Source organism: Melozone crissalis, unplaced genomic scaffold, assembly GCF_028551555.1.
Source record: "Melozone crissalis strain CALT ecotype California unplaced genomic scaffold, PUWL_Pcris_2 ptg000060l_1, whole genome shotgun sequence".
NCBI lineage: Eukaryota > Metazoa > Chordata > Aves > Passeriformes > Passerellidae > Melozone > Melozone crissalis.
Window position 1 is genome coordinate 440,001 of NW_026535838.1, and position 21,204 is coordinate 461,204.

Genomic DNA, 21,204 nt, shown 5'->3' on the forward strand with positions numbered 1-21,204 from the left:
ATCCCTGGGCGGGACAGACAGACACGGGCTTATCAAACCTGGACAGAAACGCAGCAAAGGGCTGCATCAGGAAAAAGCTGCAGTGCTGCGAACTGCCCCTCGTGCACTCCGCGTGGCGGGTTCATCTGCAAGATGGGTGCTCAGTCTTTTGTACCCCTGGGGTTCCATCAGCCAGCCCTGGCCCCTCCCAGATTCTGTCAGTTCGCTCTTCTTTGCCATTTATCAGTGGAAACTGCTTTCTTGTCACTGGATTGCAGGTCAGGTGTTGCCATCTGCACGCCCTAAGCGCCCCCAAGCTTTGCCATTCCCAGCTGCCTCATGCAAGGGACACCTGTGCAGCTTCTTTGTACCTGTCCTAGACAGCCCTGGCTGTCTGATGGCAACAATACAGGGGGGAAGGGAACTATGGGGAGAACAGAGGGCATCTAAACTACAATAACATAACTATACATAACTATACATCACTAAAGCTTCTCTTAATATTCACACGATAGTTATCTTTTAATTGTGAGAGTCAATCATCTCATTATCCATCTGTAACACACGCTGTCTGTGTGGGGCTGGAGCGAAGAGCTGCAAGAGCCACACTGGTGTGTGTGACACAAGAGGAGTGTGAGCAGCCTCGGTGGAGGCCAGTGCGTAAAGGGATCCCACCCACCTAATTTACAGAAAGGGAGGCAGGTAACAGCTGCTATCTCTCCTAGGGAGGTTCATTGATTTGAGACTGCCTGGGAGAGAGAATATTCATTGGAAACAGTTGCTGGATACAGCTTTTCTTCCCCCTTTCTTTTTTTCCCCACATTCAGCATCATGTCAGGTTTTTCACCACACTCAGCCCAACTATTTGAGTGGTGTTTTGGGAACCTTCAATTTCTGCCTGCCTTGTGATGATCCTTACTTGTAGTTTCCTGGTTTAGGTCAACATCTGACCTAAGTTTAGCATTGTCCTTCTGTAAGGTGCAGCCTGGTAAAGGAGACATCATGAGCCTTAAGTGGCTTCAGTACCTGCACTTACCAGTACAGAGCAAATAATCGGGTTTGTTCTTTTATGGAATAAGTGCAGGAGCCAAGCCACAAATATTCTAGAAAAGGAATGTTAATCATGCATTGGATGGGTTAAGCTTATTTTTTCCTGTGGCTTAGAAACAGCAAATTGCCAGCAAATTCCTCTCTGCCCTTCTGCCTGCTCTTGTGTGTCAGCCCATTCAACTATCCAGTGCATTTTGTTAAAAGTTTGGGCCTTTCACTTTTATTAAACTGTCCAAAAAATGGCACTGGAGGAAGACAGACACACATAGATACAAGGCTGTTGTAAGAGTAATGAGGAATTATTAGGGTTGCTGTAAATCAATTATTTAAGTCATTATTAAGGCTGATGTAAAAATAATTAGAAATTATGTATGAGGAGCTGATAGTAAATACTTAGATTGGAACTGGTAGGAACTGTACAAAATCAGAAAGGGAGGAAAGCAACTTGTGGACATTTTATGTCTCTCAAAGTTCAGGAAGATAATAAAGTATTTGTAGTAGTGTACAAGGAGCAGAAACAGCCTGAGCAAGGGCTGAGTGAAAGGGGTAGGCCAATACCAAGACAAGGGGACAGAGAAACCAGATCTTCCCATGTGCACACCATTCCCAAAAACAGGCAAAACACATGCAGGAAAACTGGTTCTTCACTAAATTTCGGGCAAGCAAATACCAAAAAGAAGCTGAGAAATGCAAAACACATCAAAACTGCATCTGTGATGTGCTGTGCCTCTGGAAGGGACAGAGGAGCAGGCAGGGCCAGGGGTTGCCAGGGTGGCACTGAGTGGCAGCAGCAGCACACGCAGGAAAGCTGCTGGTGCCGTGGTGCTTGCATCAGGTGAGTGCGAGCTCCTGACAGCTCCTGCAGATTGGAGAGGCCCAGGTGCTGCTGGAATGGTTTCACAGTGACAGCAGTGGAGTTAGATCAGCTGTCAGGAAGGAATCGTTCCCTGGCACAGGGCAGGCCCTGGCAGTGCCCAAGGCCAGGCTGGACAGGGCTTGGAGCACCTGGGACAGTGGCAGGAAGGTGTTCTTGCCCACAGATGGGCTGGGATGGGATGGGATGATCTTTAAGGTCCCTACCAAGCCAAGCCATTGTGCGATTCTGTGTTTCTATGATCTCGGCAGTATCTAAGAAGAGAAAAATGGTGAAGCAAAGCACAGCAGGTAACAGACAATTTACAAGGAGGATAAAGGAGAATAAAGCACCTGTCAATATCATGGTACCCAGATAAAAGGCAGAATCATAGGAAATGTTCCTGTTAGCCTGGCTCTCAAGACATGGATCAAACTGCGTGCACAGCAGTGAAAAACTTACATTCCTGTTGCAGGTGTTGGGGAATAGGCTGGCATGCCCATGATGCCAGAGTCAGCGCCGTCCTGGCCCCAGCTCTCTGTTCAGGGCTCTCCTGCTCTCGGGAGGTTGCAGGTTATTGCAGCCCTGACACGTGTCAACAGTCTCTGTTTCGGGCCCCACGTTTGAAGAAGGAGTCAGAGCTCTTCAGTTCTCAGTCTCAGAGTTGTTTATTGTTTCTTATCTATAAAAATTTTTCTCCTGCCCTGCCCAGCTCCATCCAGCAGGACAATTCCAGGCACTCTGCCTACCCCTGAGGTGGTGTTATCTCTTTATACCACAAACTACGCATAACGTGTTTACAATTACTTTCCAATACCCATCACCTGTGTTAGACACTGAGCTGCTACTCTAAACCAATCCAAAAGTGCCAACATCACGGCAGAAGATGGAGGTAGAGAAGAAGAAGAAGAAAGGCTGGACACGCCCAAGTCCCTCCATCTTGTCCCCAAAACCCCTGTTCTAAAAACCTTAAAATCTACTTTTTCACCTTGTGATAATTTTATTATTACACTACTTAAACTTCTGTGGCTTTCAGGTCTTCACACAAAGCTGGTAATTTGCTCCATGGGTTGTAATCAAACCCACAGGTGTTCTGGGCTGTGTGCCAGGGTCTCTGAGCCCCCTGGCAGGGTCCTGGCAACTCTGGACACCCAGAGGGATGTACGGAGTTCTGACATCCTGCTCTTCTTTCTCCCCTTTCATTAGAAACAGAAAACCCTCGCCCTGCCCCTGCAGTGTGCTGTGTTGGCAGCAGCCTGCAGCAGGCTTTGCCTGTGGCTTGTCCCTGTGAGGGCGTGGCACACAGTGACACAGTGACACCCATCCTGGCTGTGAGCGGGCTCTGGCAGCCCGTGGCTGCTCCCCTGTCCCCTCTGGGCTGCAGGAGCCTCATGCCAAGGATCCCAGTGCCAGGCTGCCCTGCCAGCGCCCTGCGTGCCTCTGAGGGGCCACGTGTGCGCACACAGCAGTGCTGGGTCCTGCCTGGCAGCAGGACTGCCCTGTCCCTGTGCCCAATAGCTCTGCCAGCAGCTCACCTGGTGCGTGCCTGTCTGCACCTGGCCATCATGGCCTGTTCTGTGGGTATTACAGGTGTGAGGGAACGGCAGGAAATTCCTTCTGTGTGCTCAGACAGCACCAGTGTGTGCAGGAGAATCACGAGCTGGTCATGAGAATGTCACAAGGACAGAGCAGAACCTGCAGGCCTGGCCCATTTCACTCCAGGAAATCCCACCTCAGGCAGCTCTAGTGACCTGAATGTGTTTTGCAGGAGTGCTCAGAGAAGAGGATGCAGGGGAACATGTTCCCCACTTCTCCCTTCGTCTACTACTACGATGATGAGTGCGACATCAGGAGGAGAGCCAACAGGTTGAAAAGAAAAGTGGCAGGTACAGTGTGGTTTGGGACATCCCTCCCACCTTCCAGTCCTGTGTTTGTGCTTTTTGGAAGCATTGTGGGATTACTTCCATGTGTTGGGAAAAGCTGTGTGGATTTGAACAGGTAGCCTGTTGGTGGTAAAAGATTTGTGACTTTACTCATCTATGTCTATCATGGAAATTGACTGTGTCAAAGTCACTCAGGGAGCATTGTCAGATGCTTTAATTCTGAAAAATCTGCTGACATTAAAAGTGCCATGAAGTAGGAGGAAGGGGATAAAATCACAATTCGCTAAGATTCTAGCCTGATGACAGAAAAAAAACCCACAGTGAAGAAATCTGCCAGAGATAAATTGTTGTTTAACTTCATACAGAGGAGAGGTGTGATGGCTCAGGTGCCCAGCTGTAGGGTTGTTGGGTACTGAAATAATCCCCTGTGCTTTGCAGACCTGCAGGAAGCTGGCCTCCTGCCCGAGCAGCCCGAAACACCCCTGCAGGAGGAGCAGCTCGAGGTGCCCAGCCACAAGAAAAAGAGCAAACTCTGGAAAGAGCAGCAGGGCAAGCCCCGCAGGAGCAGCGAGCAGCACAAGAAGATGAAGGTGAAGCGGGTGAAGAAGGCCCAGGAGGAGAGGCAGAGGAGGGCTGCTGGGATCCACGGGGACCCTGAGGATTTCCCTCGGGGGCACAAGCAGCAGGGCTGCAAGGGCAGCAGGGCCCAACGCAGGGCCCTGCCCCAGGCACCCCCAGGCTGCAAGGCCCTCAGCGTGCACCAGCCCCCAGAAGGTGCCAAAAGGAAGAAGAATTGGAAAAAGCAGAAAATTGCCAGTCCTAACAGGGACAATCTGTTCCTTATAAAACAGAGGAAGAAGAAGTCCAAGCAGAAATCCTGGTGATGGCAGGTAGCACTGCATTCCCTGCTCTGGCTCTGCCTTGTCTTTACTCCTGTCCCTCTCCTAGCACACGAACTGGAGTCTGTCCCTGTCCCGGCCTGCTGGGCACCACCACTCTCGCTGTCCATCTCCACAGCCACGGGGACCTCTCCATCTCTGCAGGGCTTCTACAATATGCTGTGCATTCATTTTCCTTGCCCGGGGCTGTGGGGGCACGCTGGGCTTGGCAGGGTTCGTTTGCTCAGCAGTGAGGCCTGGCTGTGCTGTTGGAGCACAGCGCCTCTGGGGCCAATGCCAGGAGCTTTGGGCCTGAAGGCGGGAGGGTGGGTACAGAGCACATCCCCTCAGGCAGCAGCAGGGCCTGGGCACCTCCCTCCCCTGGCAGGGACGGCCGGGGCTCGCTCTGTGCTCTGGGGTGCAGCAGTCCCCCCTCCCTCTCCACAGCAGCGCCATCCAGCCCGGGCTCAGCTTTGGGGATCCACCCTGTGCTGGCCAGCCGGTCAGCAGAGCAGGAGTGAGCAGCTGGGCCTGGAGCACACTTCACTTCTCCCACTCAGTCTGTCCTTGTTCCTGTCATGTGCTGGAGGAAAATGGAGTGGAGCATCAAGAACATACTTGGTTCCAGTCACACTGTGCTAAAATTAAATTTTTTTTAAAGACAGTTATTTTTGTACACTGGAATTCAGCATGTTGTTTTAAGGTTTGTAAGAGTAAAATGCTTTATCAAAGGACTAACGCAAATAAAACTTTACATGAGAAATATGAAGAGAATGGGTTTGTTCCTCATTTCCTTGCATTCCAAACATAATTGAAAACAGCATCATGTTCTCTCTCCTGCATCACCACTGCCAAGAGTAAAGGAAAAAGGAATGCATTTGTACTCTAGTGTTGTGAAAAGGGAATGATCTGTACCCTGCTGCTGTGTGAGGTGCTCTGTGCTGTACCTGTCCCCAGTGAGCAGCTGAGGGTGACAGCACAGTGTCACTGAGGTGCAGCTCCTCCCCTCTCGAGTTAAATTAGAGACTCTTGATACCCTGAAAGGGCATCTGGAAAGGCACCCAAGAAAAATGTGAGGACTCTCATTGTGGCAGTATTATCCCATCCCATCCCTCCCTAAATTCGTCAGGTTTGTGTTTAGCAAACTCAGCAGTGGGGCCACAGGTGTTCTGGTGACCATGTCATCCTGTTTCAGAGGTATTTGTGATATGTACATACATAGTATTTGTAATCCTGATGTCTAGCTTTGCTTCAGCATGTCCTTGGCAACAAAAAATAAGTTATGCTTACCTTCATTTATTACTTGATTGAAAAATTCCTGATGATACTGAGAAGAAAATCAGTTTTAGCCTTATGGAAAAATACTAAGTTAATTGCACCCCTGAAAAGACTTGTTTATAACGTAGAAACAGCTCTTTTCCCAGTTGCTGTGTTGTGCACCCCTTTTCAGTTTTGAATTCTGTGTTTTGAGCAGAAGTCACTTTGAGCCTGTATCCAAACCAGCACACACCTGGCAGACAGGAGAGGGTTGTTTGCAGTGGTTGCTGTGGCCGTCTGGCCAGCTGGGTTCTCAGGAGGTGAGTGCATGTCCTGCACTCAGAGCGGTGCCTGTGCACATCCCTGGGTGCCGGGTTGTCATTTCAGGTTTACCCCAGAACCTCGGGTGCCTCCCGTGATGATTCCCAGCCAGGTGTGTCAGCCTCTCCTTTCCCCTCCCAGCACTGTCTGTCACTCCTGGCATTCCAGAAGGGCGTTGAATTCCAAAGATGCCCTCCACCCCTGGAGGACATTGGGCCATCCAGGTGTCCTTTGGCCCTTTGTCCCTCCCCTCCTGTCCCCGCTTGGTGGCTCCCTGCCCCTTCCCTGCCCCTCTCCCCGGGGTTAAAGGAGCAGCAACCACGGGCCCAGGGAGTTCTGTTGGAGCTGGTGCTGCATTCAGAGGCCTGTGGGCCAGAATAAAGCTCTGGATCCAAACCCTCCCTCAGAACCGGCTCCTTTCCTTCACCATCGCCTCAAAGCTTCTCCACCAAGGGAAACCTGAGCTCCTCAAGCCTGGACTTGTCTCCACGTGCTCAGCTGCAGCAGCCAGTCAGCCAAAGGTGTCTGTGGGGTGAAACACCACACACAGACCAGGCCAAAGGTGTCTGTGGGGTGAAACACCACACACAGACCAGGCCAAAGGTGCCTGTGGGGTGAAACACCACACACCCACCAGCCAAAGGTGTCTGTGGGGTGAAACACCACACAGCCAGCCAGCCAAAGGTGTCTGTGGGGTGAAACACCTCACACCCACCAGCCAAAGGTGTCTGTGGGGTGAAACACCACACATTGCACAGCCAAAGGTGTCTGTGGGGTGAAACACCACACACAGACCAGGCCAAAGGTGCCTGTGGGGTGAAACACCACACACCCACCAGCCAAAGGTGTCTGTGGGGTGAAACACCACACACCCACCAGCCAAAGGTGTCTGTGGGGTGAAACACCACACACAGACCAGGCCAAAGGTGCCTGTGGGGTGAAACACCTCACACCCACCAGCCAAAGGTGTCTGTGGGGTGAAACACCACACACCCACCAGCCAAAGGTGTCTGTGGGGTGAAACACCACACACCCACCAGCCAAAGGTGTCTGTGGGGTGAAACACCTCACACCCACCAGCCAAAGGTGTCTGTGGGGTGAAACACCACACATTGCACAGCCAAAGGTGTCTGTGGGGTGAAACACCACACACCCACCAGCCAAAGGTGTCTGTGGGGTGAAACACCACACACCCACCAGCCAAAGGTGTCTGTGGGGTGAAACACCACACACCCACCAGCCAAAGGTGTCTGTGGGGTGAAACACCACACACAGACCAGGCCAAAGGTGCCTGTGGGGTGAAACACCACACACCCACCAGCCAAAGGTGTCTGTGGGGTGAAACACCACACACCCACCAGCCAAAGGTGTCTGTGGGGTGAAACACCACACACAGACCAGGCCAAAGGTGTCTGTGGGGTGAAACACCACACACCCACAGCCAAAAGTGTCTGTGGGGTGAAACACCACACAGCCACCAGCCAAAGGTGCCTGTGGGGTGAAACACCACACATTGCACAGCCAAAGGTGTCTGTGGGGTGAAACACCACACAGCCACCAGCCAAAGGTGTCTGTGGGGTGAAACACCACACACCCACCAGCCAAAGGTGTCTGTGGGGTGAAACACCACACACCCAGCCAGCCAAAGGTGTCTGTGGGGTGAAACACCACACACCCACCAGCCAAAGGTGTCTGTGGGGTGAAACACCACACACAGACCAGGCCAAAGGTGTCTGTGGGGTGAAACACCACACATTGCACAGCCAAAGGTGTCTGTGGGGTGAAACACCACACAGCCAGCCAGCCAAAGGTGTCTGTGGGGTGAAACACCACACATCCACCAGCCAGAGGTGTCTGTGGGGTGAAACACCACACAGCCACCAGCCAGAGGTGTCTGTGGGGTGAAACACCACACACCCACCAGCCAAAGGTGCCTGTGGGGTGAAACACCACACATTGCACAGCCAAAGGTGTCTGTGGGGTGAAACACCACACATTGCACAGCCAAAGGTGTCTGTGGGGTGAAACACCACACAGCCACCAGCCAAAGGTGTCTGTGGGGTGAAACACCACACAGCCACCAGCCAAAGGTGTCTGTGGGGTGAAACACCACACATTGCACAGCCAAAGGTGTCTGTGGGGTGAAACACCACACATTGCACAGCCAAAGGTGTCTGTGGGGTGAAACACCACACAGCCACCAGCCAAAGGTGTCTGTGGGGTGAAACACCACAGCTGCCGTGTTTGATCAAGCAGCAAGGGCCAGACAAGCCAAGGCACATCCCACCCAGCTATGTTGGTATTTTTCCAGTACCTGTGCAGTGCAGAGGTGCAGCAGAGCTCAGGTGGGAGTTCATCCCGACTCCCCCGAGCCCCAGGTCCCTGCCAGCGTGGCGGGACCAGCCCAGGGGAGCCCTGGCCTTTCTCTGCTGCCCAGAGGGCTCGGCAGGAGCATGGACCCTTGGGCACTGCTGTGGGCTGTTCAAAGGCTGCTGGGCACAGCTGGGCAGAGCCTGCCTGCCTTGGCAAGGGAGTGGCAGCAGCTGAGGCGCAGAGGCTCACACAGAGCTCAGAGAGACCCAGCCTGGCTGCAGCTCCTGTGGTACCTGCCTGCCAGCACACCTGTCAGCTCCTGCATGGCCCTGTGGGCAGCTGCCTCCTGTTCTGCGGAGAGAGCCAAAAACTCCACAACTTTGTGGAAGCTGTAAAGCTGGTGTGCTTATTATTGCAGCGCTGGACGCATGTGGAGATTGCTCTCCTTAAAAGCCACGTGTGCTTCTGGGAACTCCAGGTCCCTTTTTATCCCCCTCTCAAATACATCTGCATACAGTTTCACAATAGGTTCATACATACTCATTTTACAAATTTCAGTGACATTCGCTGCTGGTTCTTGTTTATCAGGAAGAATTCCTAGGTCAGGCTGGCCTGCTGTCACAGCAGTCTCTGTCTCTCTCTATCACCCTCTGTCTCCCCCCTTCTCTCTGTCCTTCACTGAAGCAGTGTCCCTGAGCCTAGGCCTTTGCAGTCAGGCTACAAAGCTGTGTTTTCCAGCCACAGACCCAAAGATGTACATTTCACCTAAATCAGAACGGATTTCTGCTCTGGAGAGTTTGTGCTCTGTCTCGCTCTGGGTGTCCTGCAGGCAGCCAGCCCTACAGAGCTGTGCTCTGGGAGATGCCTGCTGCTTCTAATTACAGGACAGGGAGTAAAAGACGGGGGAAGGATGATTTTCAGGGCATGGGAAGGGAAAAAAGGGAAGCAGCACCCTGGAAGCAGATGGGATCTGGGTGAGGGAGCAGCACTGTGGGAAAAGCAACAAGGTCCTGCAGGGGCACATCCAGCCTGGGGTGAGCTTGGGTCCTGGCAGGGAGCACATCAGTTCCAGGACTGACCAGTGTCAGGCTGTGCAGAAATCTGCACCCAGAGGGCACTCAGGGCAGAGCTGGCAGCTCAGGATAGTGCCACCAGAGAGGAGACAGGGACAGGGCTGGCTTGGTGCTGGAAAGCACCTGAGGGAATCAGGAGTGACACAAACTGGTGCCTGCAGCTCTGGCTGGCACCTCTTGGAGCAAAGCAGGTTGTGTCCAGCTCCAGCTGTCACCAGGGCCACCAGCACGCCCTCAGGGCTCCTGTGGGCAGCTGGTGGAGCTCAGGGAGTTCAGCACCAGAACAAAGCAGCAGGAGATTGCTTACGTTCAGTGAGGAGGAGAGGACAAGGAAAATGGAAAAAGGGCTGGATTTCCCAGCACCATCAACAGCAGCACAGCAGGTACTGTGAGAGGGCAGTGCTGTGCTGGAATCCCACACTGCCAGGCCTGGCAGCCTGAGCTGCTTCCACGGAGCTCTGCTCCATCCCATTAAACCAGAGTGCTCCTCAACCTGTCACTGCTCCCCCTCCTTCAGAGAAGTGTCAGTCCTTACTCCAGAGATGCCTGGGGCGGCAAAACATGCTCATCCCAGGAGAGGACGGTGTCTGGAGGTCACAGCTGATGTGCACTGGTGAGGCAGCCTGAGGAAACCTACACGGCGTGAATAAATGAAGGCTGCAGCTCAGAGCCAGCGCTGCAGAGCAGACACGATGGGGGGATCAGGAGGTCAGAGCCTTGTTGGGTAATGGGGGCAGCTGTCCCAGGAGTGAAGAGGGGAGAAGGGAGTGTTGGGTCCATCATTTGTTGCACAGAGAGGTTGAGGAGAGAAGGAGAGCTGTGATTTGAGGTGTCTGTGTCCATGGCACACCTGTGGGGGGGAGCTGGACGTGTCTTTGTGACATAGCACAGGCTGGCTCTTCCTTGAAGTGCTCCTTTTCCCAAAGTCCATCTCAAATCATCAGTCTGTCTGTCCAGCTGCTGTTCAGCCTGTGGGGACCATCATTAACCACCCACACACGTCCAGGGCCAGGCTGCAGCCAGCACCAGCAGCCCACAGTGCCAGGCTGGCCCCGTGCTGCCTTGGATATTACAGCAGTTCATTTGTTGTCTTACCAGCCAATGGAAAAAAAATTCACTGTATCCCTGCCAGACACAGCACACGACCAAAACTTCACCTAAGTGGAAAGCACATGGATGTTGTCTTATATACTACAACAGTTCTATTACCATTATATCGCCAGAGCTTTGTACCTCCTCGATGTGTTCTGTAGGCAGCTCCTCCGAGCACTGGCTGTTCCTGGTCCTTGCAGCTGCCCTCTGACTCCTGTTCCCACCAATCCACTCTTTTACGCCACCAGCTCTTATTGGCTACAGGTGCTGCCTGTTACCTGCTCCTAATCTTTAGTAATAGGATCCAGCTGCAACTCCTTGGGGGATCGGGTCACACTCTACATTACCTTCATTTGCCCACACTGTGTTCTCCCACAGCCTCAGTCCCTCTGCAGACCTTGTTGCACCCCACGTGTCTCTGAGCAGCTCCTTGGGAACACCGAGCACACCTGGGCTCATCCGCAGCCCTGGCACTGCCCTGGGGGTGCCAGCGAGGGTGGCACTGCCATCCTGCTCCTCGCACGTGGCACGGGGGTGACGAGGGCACAGCGGGTCAGTGACAGCCTGCCAGGCACCACAGGGCACAGCAGACAGTAATTGTACTTTTTTTGCATTGCAAAATGATTATTAGCGCCTCAGTTCATTATCAGAGCAAATTTAATTTTTCAATGTAAAGGAGCCAGTTGTATTTATAAAGGAAACACTGTTGATACAGCCGGAAAAAATTAATTCATGACAAATGTAAGGAAAACTAATAGTCTTTAACCAGGGCAATATTTGACTGTGTCTAATTGGGCTTTGCAAGGTTTGAAAAGTCCTGGCAGAAATTCTTGCAGAGGCATTTTGCACTTCTCCTGATGAAACTGCATTTAAACATTAGTTTTTTGGGTTTTTTGTTGTTTTTTTAATTAACCTTGTGCCAGTCTGGTCAAATCATAGGAATACCGTTGTGGGAAGCTGGCATTCTGTGGTGTATTTGTGCACTGGCAGGGGCATTGTGGGCACTTGGGAAGGTCCAAATCCATCCAGGCAGGAAGCAGGGAAGCGGGAGCAGAGGCAGGCCGGGCAGGAGGAGCTCGGGCTGCCCCCAGCCAGGGCAGGAGAGGAGGGCTCAGCAGCACCAGCGCTTGGCGTGGGGCAGTTCCGGGCACGCGTGTTCTCCTCTCTGCACGGGCAAGAGCACACAGACACAGGTGACCTTTGGAGCCGCGGGCTGATTGCACCTGGCCAGAGCGAGTCCAGCACAAGAGGAACGACCCAGCCGGGGTTTCAGTGCCCGGCTGGGTCAGAGCTCCAGGGGCTGCTCCTGCTGCTTTCTGCAGAGCTCTCCCCATCCCAGCCGTGCCCCAGCTCTCTCCGTTGCGGGACGGGCTGCAGCTCTCGCAGCCCCGCATCCTCCGTGTGCCCCAGGCGGGGCTCAGACAGACCCGGCGGGCGCGGGCTGGCACTGTCAGCCCTGAGCGAGGGCACCGGGCAGCCCGGAGCCCGCCCTGCCCCTGCCACGGCCGGGCAAACCGGAGCGCCCCGGTTCGCGACACCCCGGGGCATTTCGGCCCCGCTGCTCTCCCGGAGGGTGCGGGCCTTGCAGAGGCGACACTGCCCCGGAGCGTCCCCCGCTCCAGCCCCAGCCTCGCCCTCGGCCCTGCCCAGAACCGCTTGGAAACGCGCCGTCTCCTCAGTTCAGCTGCCAACTTGAACCCAATTTGCATTGGATAATTATTTTCAATTAAGTGATAACAATCGTGTTCTGAACGGAAATAATCTTGTCCAAAGGCCAAACAGTTTATCCGCTCTCGGAGATGAGGCTGCGGCTCCGTGCGGGGCCCGGCAGCGCCGTTATCGCCGCCGGTGCGGGGGCTCGGCCCGGGCGGCGCCGCCGGACGCGGCTGCACCCTGCAGTCCTCCGGGGCTCCCGCTGTGCTCCGGGGCTCCCGCTCTGCTCCGGGGCTCCCGCTCCGCTCCGGGGCTCCCGCTCTGCTCTGGGGCTCCCGCTCCGCTCCGGGGCTCCCGCTCTCCGCGGGGCTCGGCCCGGGGAGCCGGGGGACGCTGCCGGGGGAAGGAGCCGCTCCGGTGTACGGGGGCTCAGCCCGCCCGGTGCCGGTGCCCCGCAGCCCCGCACGGGCCCGGCACGGGAGCAGCGGGCGCCGGCCCCGCTCCTGCCGGCCCCGCACGGACACACGGCGGGCTGAGCCCCCGGCTCCGCGTCCTCCTGGCGGGAGCCCGGCCGCTGCAGGAGCCCCCGGTGCCCGGGCCCGGCCTCTCCGCGCCTCTCCGCGCTGCGCCCGGCTGGGCCGTGCCGCCGCTCCTCGCTCCCCAAAGCGCCGCCAGCCCTGGAGGGTCCCCGTGCCCGGGCAGGGTGAGCGCGGGCTGGGGACGGCCCTGCAGAACTGCGCCGTCAGCCCGTGACTCTGCGGGGCACAGCCCGGGCAGCCGGGCCCTCCTGAGCCCCGAGGGGGACGGGACACCCTGCCCGTGTGACAGGACCCGAGGGGGACAGGACCCGAGGGGGACAGGACCCCCCTGCCCGTGTGACAGGACCCGAGGGGGACAGGACCCGAGGGGGACAGGACCCCCCTGCCCGTGTGACAGGACCCGAGGGGGACAGGACCCGAGGGGGACAGGACCCCCCTGCCCGTGTGACAGGACCCGAGGGGGACAGGACCCGAGGGGGACAGGACCCCCCTGCCCGTGTGACAGGACCCGAGGGGGACAGGACCCGAGGGGGACAGGACCCCCCTGCCCGTGTGACAGGACCCGAGGGGGACAGGACCCGAGGGGGACAGGACCCCCCTGCCCGTGTGACAGGACCCGAGGGGGACAGGACCCGAGGGGGACAGGACCCCCCTGCCCGTGTGACAGGACCCGAGGGGGACAGGACCCGAGGGGGACAGGACCCCCCTGCCCGTGTGACAGGACCCGAGGGGGACAGGACCCGAGGGGGACAGGACCCCCCTGCCCGTGTGACAGGACCCGAGGGGGACAGGACCCGAGGGGGACAGGACCCCCCTGCCCGTGTGACAGGACCCGAGGGGGACAGGACTCGAGGGGGACAGGACCCCCCTGCCGGTGTGTCGGGAGCCGCGGTGCTTTGGCGCTGGAATTGGGATGTTCTGCCCAGCTCCAGCACAAGAGAGAGAGGCAGCGCGGGAGGCAGCTGCAGCAGGAGCTGTGCAGGGGCTGCAGCAGGAGCTGTGCAGGGCTGCAGCCGCAGCAGGAGCTGTGCAGGGCCGCAGCAGAGCCCTGGGCTCCATCCGGGGCCGCACCCCAGCCCTGGGCTCCATCCCGCCGCTGCCCTCGCCCGCAGCCGTGCCCGGGGAGCCGGCGCCGCACTCGGAGCCCCCGGGATGGTGCCCGGGGGCAGCGGGGCTCGCACGGATCCCGTCCTGCCCTTCCTGCAGTTTCCCATCCGGCCAGTCGGGAAGATTGGGCTCCGGAGCTGCTGCAAGTGAAAAACAGCAAATCCAATATCTTTTTAGTGGTGTTTTTATATTCAAATTAGACATAATCTCCATGAATAAAATTACTGTTCCCAAAGGGATCATGCCCAATTTAAATGTATAAAATGTCATTAAAAGGGCGCTGGCTTGCTATTAAAATTTAACTCCAGCAAACCCCCAATGCAATTTGTATTATAGTTTTACAATTAAGCCGGAGATGTTGGAAATAATAGTTTTGATGTACAATCCGGTAGCATACAGTAGGAGCACATTGTTCCTCAGAAGCTCAGCCGGACCCGTGGCTGGCAGCACGGCCACCAGGTGTGGCACCTGGGGACAGGGCACAGCCTGGCACTGAATGGGGACAGGGCACAGCCTGGGGACAGGGCACAGCCTGGCACTGAATGGGGACAGGGCACAGCCTGGGGACAGGGCACGGCCTGGCACTGAATGGGGAGAGGGCACAGCCTGGGGACAGGGCACAGCCTGGCACTGAATGGGGACAGGGCACAGCTCTGGCTCTGGGGACAGGACCCTGCTGCCGAAGGACAGCAGGCTGGGCACAGCTCCCTGTCCCTCCCTGGCACCCTCAGAGCCGCTGAGAGAGGCGGCTGCCGAGATGTGGCTCTGCTGGGAGCGCATGGGGCCGGGGCTCCTCTGCTTTGGGGCCAGGCCGCGCGTGTGGCTCCCCGTGCCCTCTGCCAGCTCTGCCGGCCCAGGGCTGGGCGCTGTGAGCTGCTCCGGGGGAGCTCAGCGCTGCTCCAGGGGCGGGGCAGCCCCACGGCACCGTCCCGGGGCTGCTGCAGCCTCGCAGGCGCGGGCACAGGGGAGCAGCACCCACCTGCAGCCGTGGGCGCTGCCCTGCCCGTGCCAGGGGCGCGCCCTCCGCTCAGGCCAGGCTCCAGGAGCAGCAGCGGGAGGAAGGGAAGCAGCAGGAGAACACCAGCCCCGTGCCTGGTCGTTATTCCATCTCTAACCCAGCTCCAGTTCGGCTGGTGGGAGCTGTGGGCTGTTTTCCACACGGCAGCAGAGGGAGATGAGGCAATCTGGGTGCGCTGGCCGTGGTTGGTGAGCTCTCGGACACTCTGGATGTCCCTCAGGCACCAGCAGACCTGGCAAAGTCGGCTCTGTCTCTTCCTGTGGCTCCCTCAGAGTCTCCCAAAGGCAGCACCAGGTGACCCAGGGAGGTGGCAGCCCCCAGAGCAACGGCCTGGCCCATCCTGCCCCAAACCCTCGCGGTTCTGCCCCAAACTCTGGTGACCTGCTCCCCTCAGCAGGGCAGGCTTCAGCCCTTAGAGGTGAGACAATGATTATTCCTGAGTGTTTCCTAAAATCCCTGAGAACGCAGAGCCTGGTGGAGGGGGCAGAGCTGAGCCTTTGGTGCAGAGCCTGGAGCCTGCCCTGACCCTGGGCACTGGAGCTGGGCTGGAGCTGCCAGGGCACTGGAGCTGGGCTCTGCTGGCACAGGGATCTGCCAGGGCACTGGAGCTGGGCACTGCTGGCACAGGGATCTGTCTGGGCACTGCAGCTGGGCGCTGCTGGCACAGGGATCTGCCAGGGCACTGGAGCTGGGCACTGCTGGCACAGGGATCTGTCTGGGCACTGCAGCTGGGCGCTGCTGGCACAGGGATCTGTCTGGGCACTGCAGCTGGGCGCTGCTGGCACAGGGATCTGCCTGGGCACTGGAGCTGGGCGCTGCTGGCACAGGGAGCTGCCAGGGCACTGCAGCTGGGCTCTGCTGGCACAGGGAGCTGCCAGGGCACTGGAGCTGGGCTCTGCTGGCACAGGGATCTGCCAGGGCACTGGAGCTGGGCGCTGCTGGCACAGGGACCTGTCTGGGCACTGGAGCTGGGCACTGCTGGCACAGGGAGCTGCCAGGGCACTGCAGCTGGGCTCTGCTGGCACAGGGATCTGCCAGGGCACTGGAGCTGGGCGCTGGAGCTGCCAGGGCACTGGAGCTGGGCTGGAGCTGTCTGGGCACTGGAGATGGGCGCTGGAGCTGCCAGGGTACTGCAGCTGGGCGCTGCGGGCACAGGGATCTGTCTGGGCACTGGAGCTGGGCACTGCTGGCACAGGGATCTGCCAGGGCACTGGAGCTGGGCACTGCTGGCACAGGGATCTGTCTGGGCACTGGAGCTGGGCGCTGCTGGCACAGGGATCTGCCAGGGCACTGGAGCTGGGCTCTGCTGGCACAGGGATCTGCCAGGGCACTGGAGCTGGGCGCTGGAGCTGCCAGGGCACTGGAACTGGGCACTGCGGGCACAGGGACCTGTCTGGGCACTGCAGCTGGGCGCTGCTGGCACAGGGACCTGTCTGGGCACTGGAGCTGGGCTGGAGCTGTCTGGGCACTGGAGATGGGCGCTGGAGCTGCCAGGGTACTGCAGCTGGGCGCTGCGGGCACAGGAGCTGCAGGAGCTGCCAGGGCCATTCCTGGCAGCCACCCCAGGGCACGACGTCCCTGGAGCAGGGCAGGGCTGGTGCCATGGCCCAGAGCTGGCACCGAGTGTCACCCCATTAAAACCAAACGGACCCAAAGAGAGAGAGAGAGATGGAGACTGGGTGACACGGAGACTGACTCGTGATCAGAATCCCATTTTATTATGGGGTACAAACACTTAAATTCTATTTTAGGGAGACTAGTAACGTGTAGTACAATGATTAGGTTAAAATCGCATACACAAATTTATACATATAACAACATCTCTTGCTTGCAGAACTAGATGGGATTTTCTTTTTCCAGTAAACCTGTCTGATTGAATCTCCTTGCAATCCAGGTCTAATTTTGAAAGTTCTGTGGCTTTTGCCAAGGCACCCTGTAAGCAAATCTCTTGTGCCAGCCAGGTGCAGAGTCCCTGGTCTGTGCTGTGTCCCCCAACATTCCAGCAATCCCCCTGCAGCCCCACAGCCGCTGCTCCCCAGGAAGGGGCTCAGGAGCCGCCCTGGTGATGCACCCAAAAATATCTGTGCATTAACGGGCATCGTGCATATTCAAACACGCATTTGACTTTCAGAGCAAGCAGGTGAGTGAGTTATAAAATACACGTATCTAAGTAATGTGCGACTAATGGGGCAAAACAGCCAAAACTGTTTATTTCTTCTGGGAGCAGAAGTTCTTTCCAAGCATTTTAATTAGTGCAGCATTTTTTTGAAAACAAAGATAGCATTCAGTCTTTCACACTCTCTCCCTTTTTCCCTGAAGTACAGAAAAACTGTGTTAGAAGCTATCACTCCTGTGTGTGGGAGGGAAATACTAAGCAAAAAATAAAAAGCATGCAGAGCCCTGGGAAGGTTGTGATGGAACAAATTAGTGCAGCGGGAGAGCAACAAATCGTTCTACAGAATAGACCTTACCTATGTAATATATATTGTACTATATGATATTATATTGTATTTTAAGATATGATATTGTATTGTATGGTATTATATTATATATATAATTTATATACATTATATAATAAATATAAATATATACATTATTAAATATAAATATGTATTCTATACATTATATATATGTTTTATTATATTTATATAATTATATTTATATATAACCCCCTGTGCTGCCTACCCCAAGCACCCTCCCCACGCCCAGCCACGGAGGGAGCCTGGCTCCCACCTGCAGGGAAAAGCAGACGCTTAATTAAATACATTTATTTCCATTTTTGAGGAGCTTTCGACACTTATGGTAAGAGCTGAGTGCTTCAGAGTCGTAGGCTGAGTACGCACCGGGTCGTATTTTGCATTAAAATACATGAATCCTGTGAAAAATGCATGTATTTTATGGTTGGCTTTTGGCAAAAATTACAATGAATGTTATATGTGTTCTGTTAGAAATTAATGTTGTATTAATTCTCTTGAGTAGTGTGTTAAATATAGTTTTAGGTTATAACAAAATGTTAAAATGGAAACTATGCTATGTAAGATACTTTTTAAAGAAAGGACTCACACCAGATAGCAGCCACAGGACACCTGAATCTTTCAGAGAAACAGAATTTATTGCCCCATTATCAGAAGAAATGAACTTCTTCCTGCATCGAGGGTGCTGTCAGGATTCAGAGGAAGCAGCTGACAGTGCCCAGACAGAATCCTGTGTTTGAATGGAATTTATGCACCATGGATGAGGTGTATGAATATGCAACAGGCTGTTGCTTTTAAGGGTTAATCCTCTGTTAACGTGGGGCCTTTTTTGGGCTTATTTTGCCCAGAAAGAGGTACCCGGATTGTCCATAACTCTTTGTTTCTATTGTCTCATATTGTCCTAATCCAAACTGTCCAAATTATTATTACTGTAATTTGTATTACTATATTTATAACCATTTTATTACTATTAGACTTTTAAAATTTTAAAAACAAGTGATTGGTGTTTTTCACCAGTCCAAAATGGAAATATGGTCAGGTTTGGCATGCATGCAGAGGGGAAATGCCCTGCCTGGGCACCTGCAGCACCCAGAGCAGCCAGAGCACACTGCATGTGCAAAAATTCCTTTTAATTCTTAAAAGAAAAGCAGTTTAATCATTGTGAGGAACTATACCTTCAGGGTATCATTTCAAAAATGCAGGCAGAGATTAGCAGGGATTTGTGAGATTGTGTTTATTCCCAATTTAAGCGCTTTCCATAAATTAATTATAAAAGCAAGCCTGAACCAGTCGGAAGTACTCTGGGAAATTCTCAGAGTGCTCGTCATTTCCATGCACTAATATTCATGCCATCTGCCTGCCTTCCTCCTGCATTTTCCCTGAATAGTCAGGGTTATCCCTGTCCTGCTTTCCACGGCTGTGCCTGCCCCTCTCCCCTGCCCCTGAGCTGCCCCTGAGAGCATCCCAAGAGGGCATTGTGTTTTGGCAGCTATGGAAAGTTGTCACCCGTAGGCACAGGCTGTGGGTTTATTGATTCATATATATTTATTCTTATTTATTTATTTATTTATTTATTTATTTATAGGGTTCACCAGAGGCCCTGGATAGTCTGTGGGTTTATTCCCATTTATTGGGGTCACCATGGGTCCTGGACAGGCTGTGGGATTATTTATTTTTTTTTTCATATTTTTATTTATTTATGTAATTTTATTTATTTATTTATGTAACTTTATGTATTTATTTATTTATTTGTAGGGTTCACCAGGGGTCCTGGACAGGCTGTGGGTTTATTTCTTTATAGATATATTTTTTCATATTTTTATTTATTTATGTCATGTTATTTATTTGTCTGTTTGTTTGTTTGTTTGTTTATTTGTAGGGTTCTCCAGAGGCCCTGAACCGGCTGTGGGTTTATTTATTTATAGATAGTTAATAATATTTATTTGTTTGTTTGTTGTTTGTTTGTTTGTTTGTTTATAGGGTTCTCCAGAGGGCCTGGACAGGCGGTGGGTTTATTTCTTTATAGATATATTTTTCATTATTCATTTATTTATTTATTTACTTACTTACTTACTTATTTATTTCTAGGGTTCTCCAGAGGTCCTGGACAGGCTGTGGGTTTATTTATTTATATATATTTAATAAATAAATAAATAAATAAATAAATAAATAAATTTATTTATTTGTAGGGTTCTCCAGAGGCCCTGGACAGGCTGTGGGTTTATTCCCATTTACAGGGTTCTCTAGAGGTGCAATCCCAGAGGAGCGGCGTGCTCCTCCTGCCTGCAGGGGAACCGGTTTATGTGCTCAAATTTTAATCAGTAATTCTGGGAGCAGCAGCCTGGCAGCCCGAGCTCCTTCCTGGCCCCCAGTGTCACCGGGCTGGGCACACTGAGCACAGTGGGGACACGGAGACACCACAGGGACAGCAGGGACAGTGGGGACATGGGGACAGCAGGGACTCTGCATGACCAAACAGTCAGGACTCTGGAAGGAGTCATGAGTTTTCATTATTATCTACCTTCGGTAGGTATCCTCTCTCTATTTTTAGTGTAGTTTTACTATAGCATCATATCATATCATATCATATCATATCATATCATATATCAATCATCATATATCATATTCATATCATAAAACATCAATATAACCCTTCTGAGAGCACGGAGTCAGATTCCTCATGGCCTCCCTGCAAGCCCCGCACAGCCTGTGGTGTGTGGTGGGGTGGCAGCGCGCCCCCAGCCTGGCCCGTGGCCAGGTGTGTCAGGAACGGCCCCAGGTGTGTCAGGAATGGCCCCAGGTGTGTCAGGAACGGCCCCAGGTGTGTCAGGAACGGCCCCAGGTGTGTCAGGAAAGGCCCCAGGTGTGTCAGGAACGGCCCCAGGTGTGTCAGGAATGGCCCCAGGTGTGTCAGGAATAGCCCCAGGTGTGTCAGGAACGGCCCCAGGTGTGTCAGGAAAGGCCCCAGGTGTGTCAGGAACGGCCCCAGGTGTGTCAGGAATGGCCCCAGGTGTGTCAGGAACGGCCCCAGGTGTGTCAGGAAAGGCCCCAGGTGTGTCAGGAACGGCCCCAGGTGTGTCAGGAATAGCCCCAGGTGTGTCAGGAATGGCCCCAGGGTGACCCCCCTGCCCCTGCCAGGCCTCTCACAGCACAGGAGCCCCACCTGGAGCAGGTGGGCAGCAGGGACACAGGCACCTGCATTTGGGCTGTCAAAGGAAGAAGCAATGGAGAGGGAAGCAAGTTTTGATATAGAAGAGAAGAATTGCTGAGCCAGTCTCACTGGATAACCAACGAGGCAAAGGGTGTGTTGGTTAGAAGGGGTTTTATGGCTCAGAGCAAAGGATAAACCCACCCCAAACAAGAAGATGATTTCACCAAGCAGAAAGAGAGCACAGGCAAACAAGGCAGCCAATGTGGCAAGTGGGAAAAAGGTCTCAGAATTTCCCACTGCAAGAAAACTGAAAAACAACTTCCAGCTTAAACTGTAATGTACTGACTTTAGTGATTGGAGAACAGTAACATGGATACGGTCGTTACAGTAGTTATGATAGGCTAGAGATAAGAGTTAAGGTATAGATTGATTCTGCTGTATGAAGATGCTCAGCAAAGAAAAGTATATAATGCATTGTAACCAAAAGAGAAGTCTATAATGCAATGTAACCCAAACTAAGGGTCCCCAGGCTGCCTGCAGCTGGAGCTGACAGCTGTGGGCAC

The 21,204-nt window shown here is 54.1% G+C and overlaps 2 protein-coding genes across 3 annotated transcripts in view; both read left to right on the forward strand.

Annotated features, from left to right (window-relative positions):
* Positions 1-4,799, forward strand: part of ZCCHC7 (zinc finger CCHC-type containing 7) — a 98,233-nt gene extending 93,434 nt beyond the window's left edge. For both annotated transcript variants that reach the window (XM_054287607.1, XM_054287606.1), the window contains exons 10-11: positions 3,651-3,768; positions 4,204-4,799. In XM_054287607.1, the coding sequence (XP_054143582.1) occupies positions 3,651-3,768; positions 4,204-4,649 (564 nt within the window). In that variant the 3' untranslated portion in view covers positions 4,650-4,799. The remainder of the gene's footprint in view (positions 1-3,650; positions 3,769-4,203) is intronic.
* Positions 1-21,204, forward strand: part of TOMM5 (translocase of outer mitochondrial membrane 5) — a 184,756-nt gene that overhangs the window by 49,070 nt on the left and 114,482 nt on the right. The window lies entirely within an intron of this gene.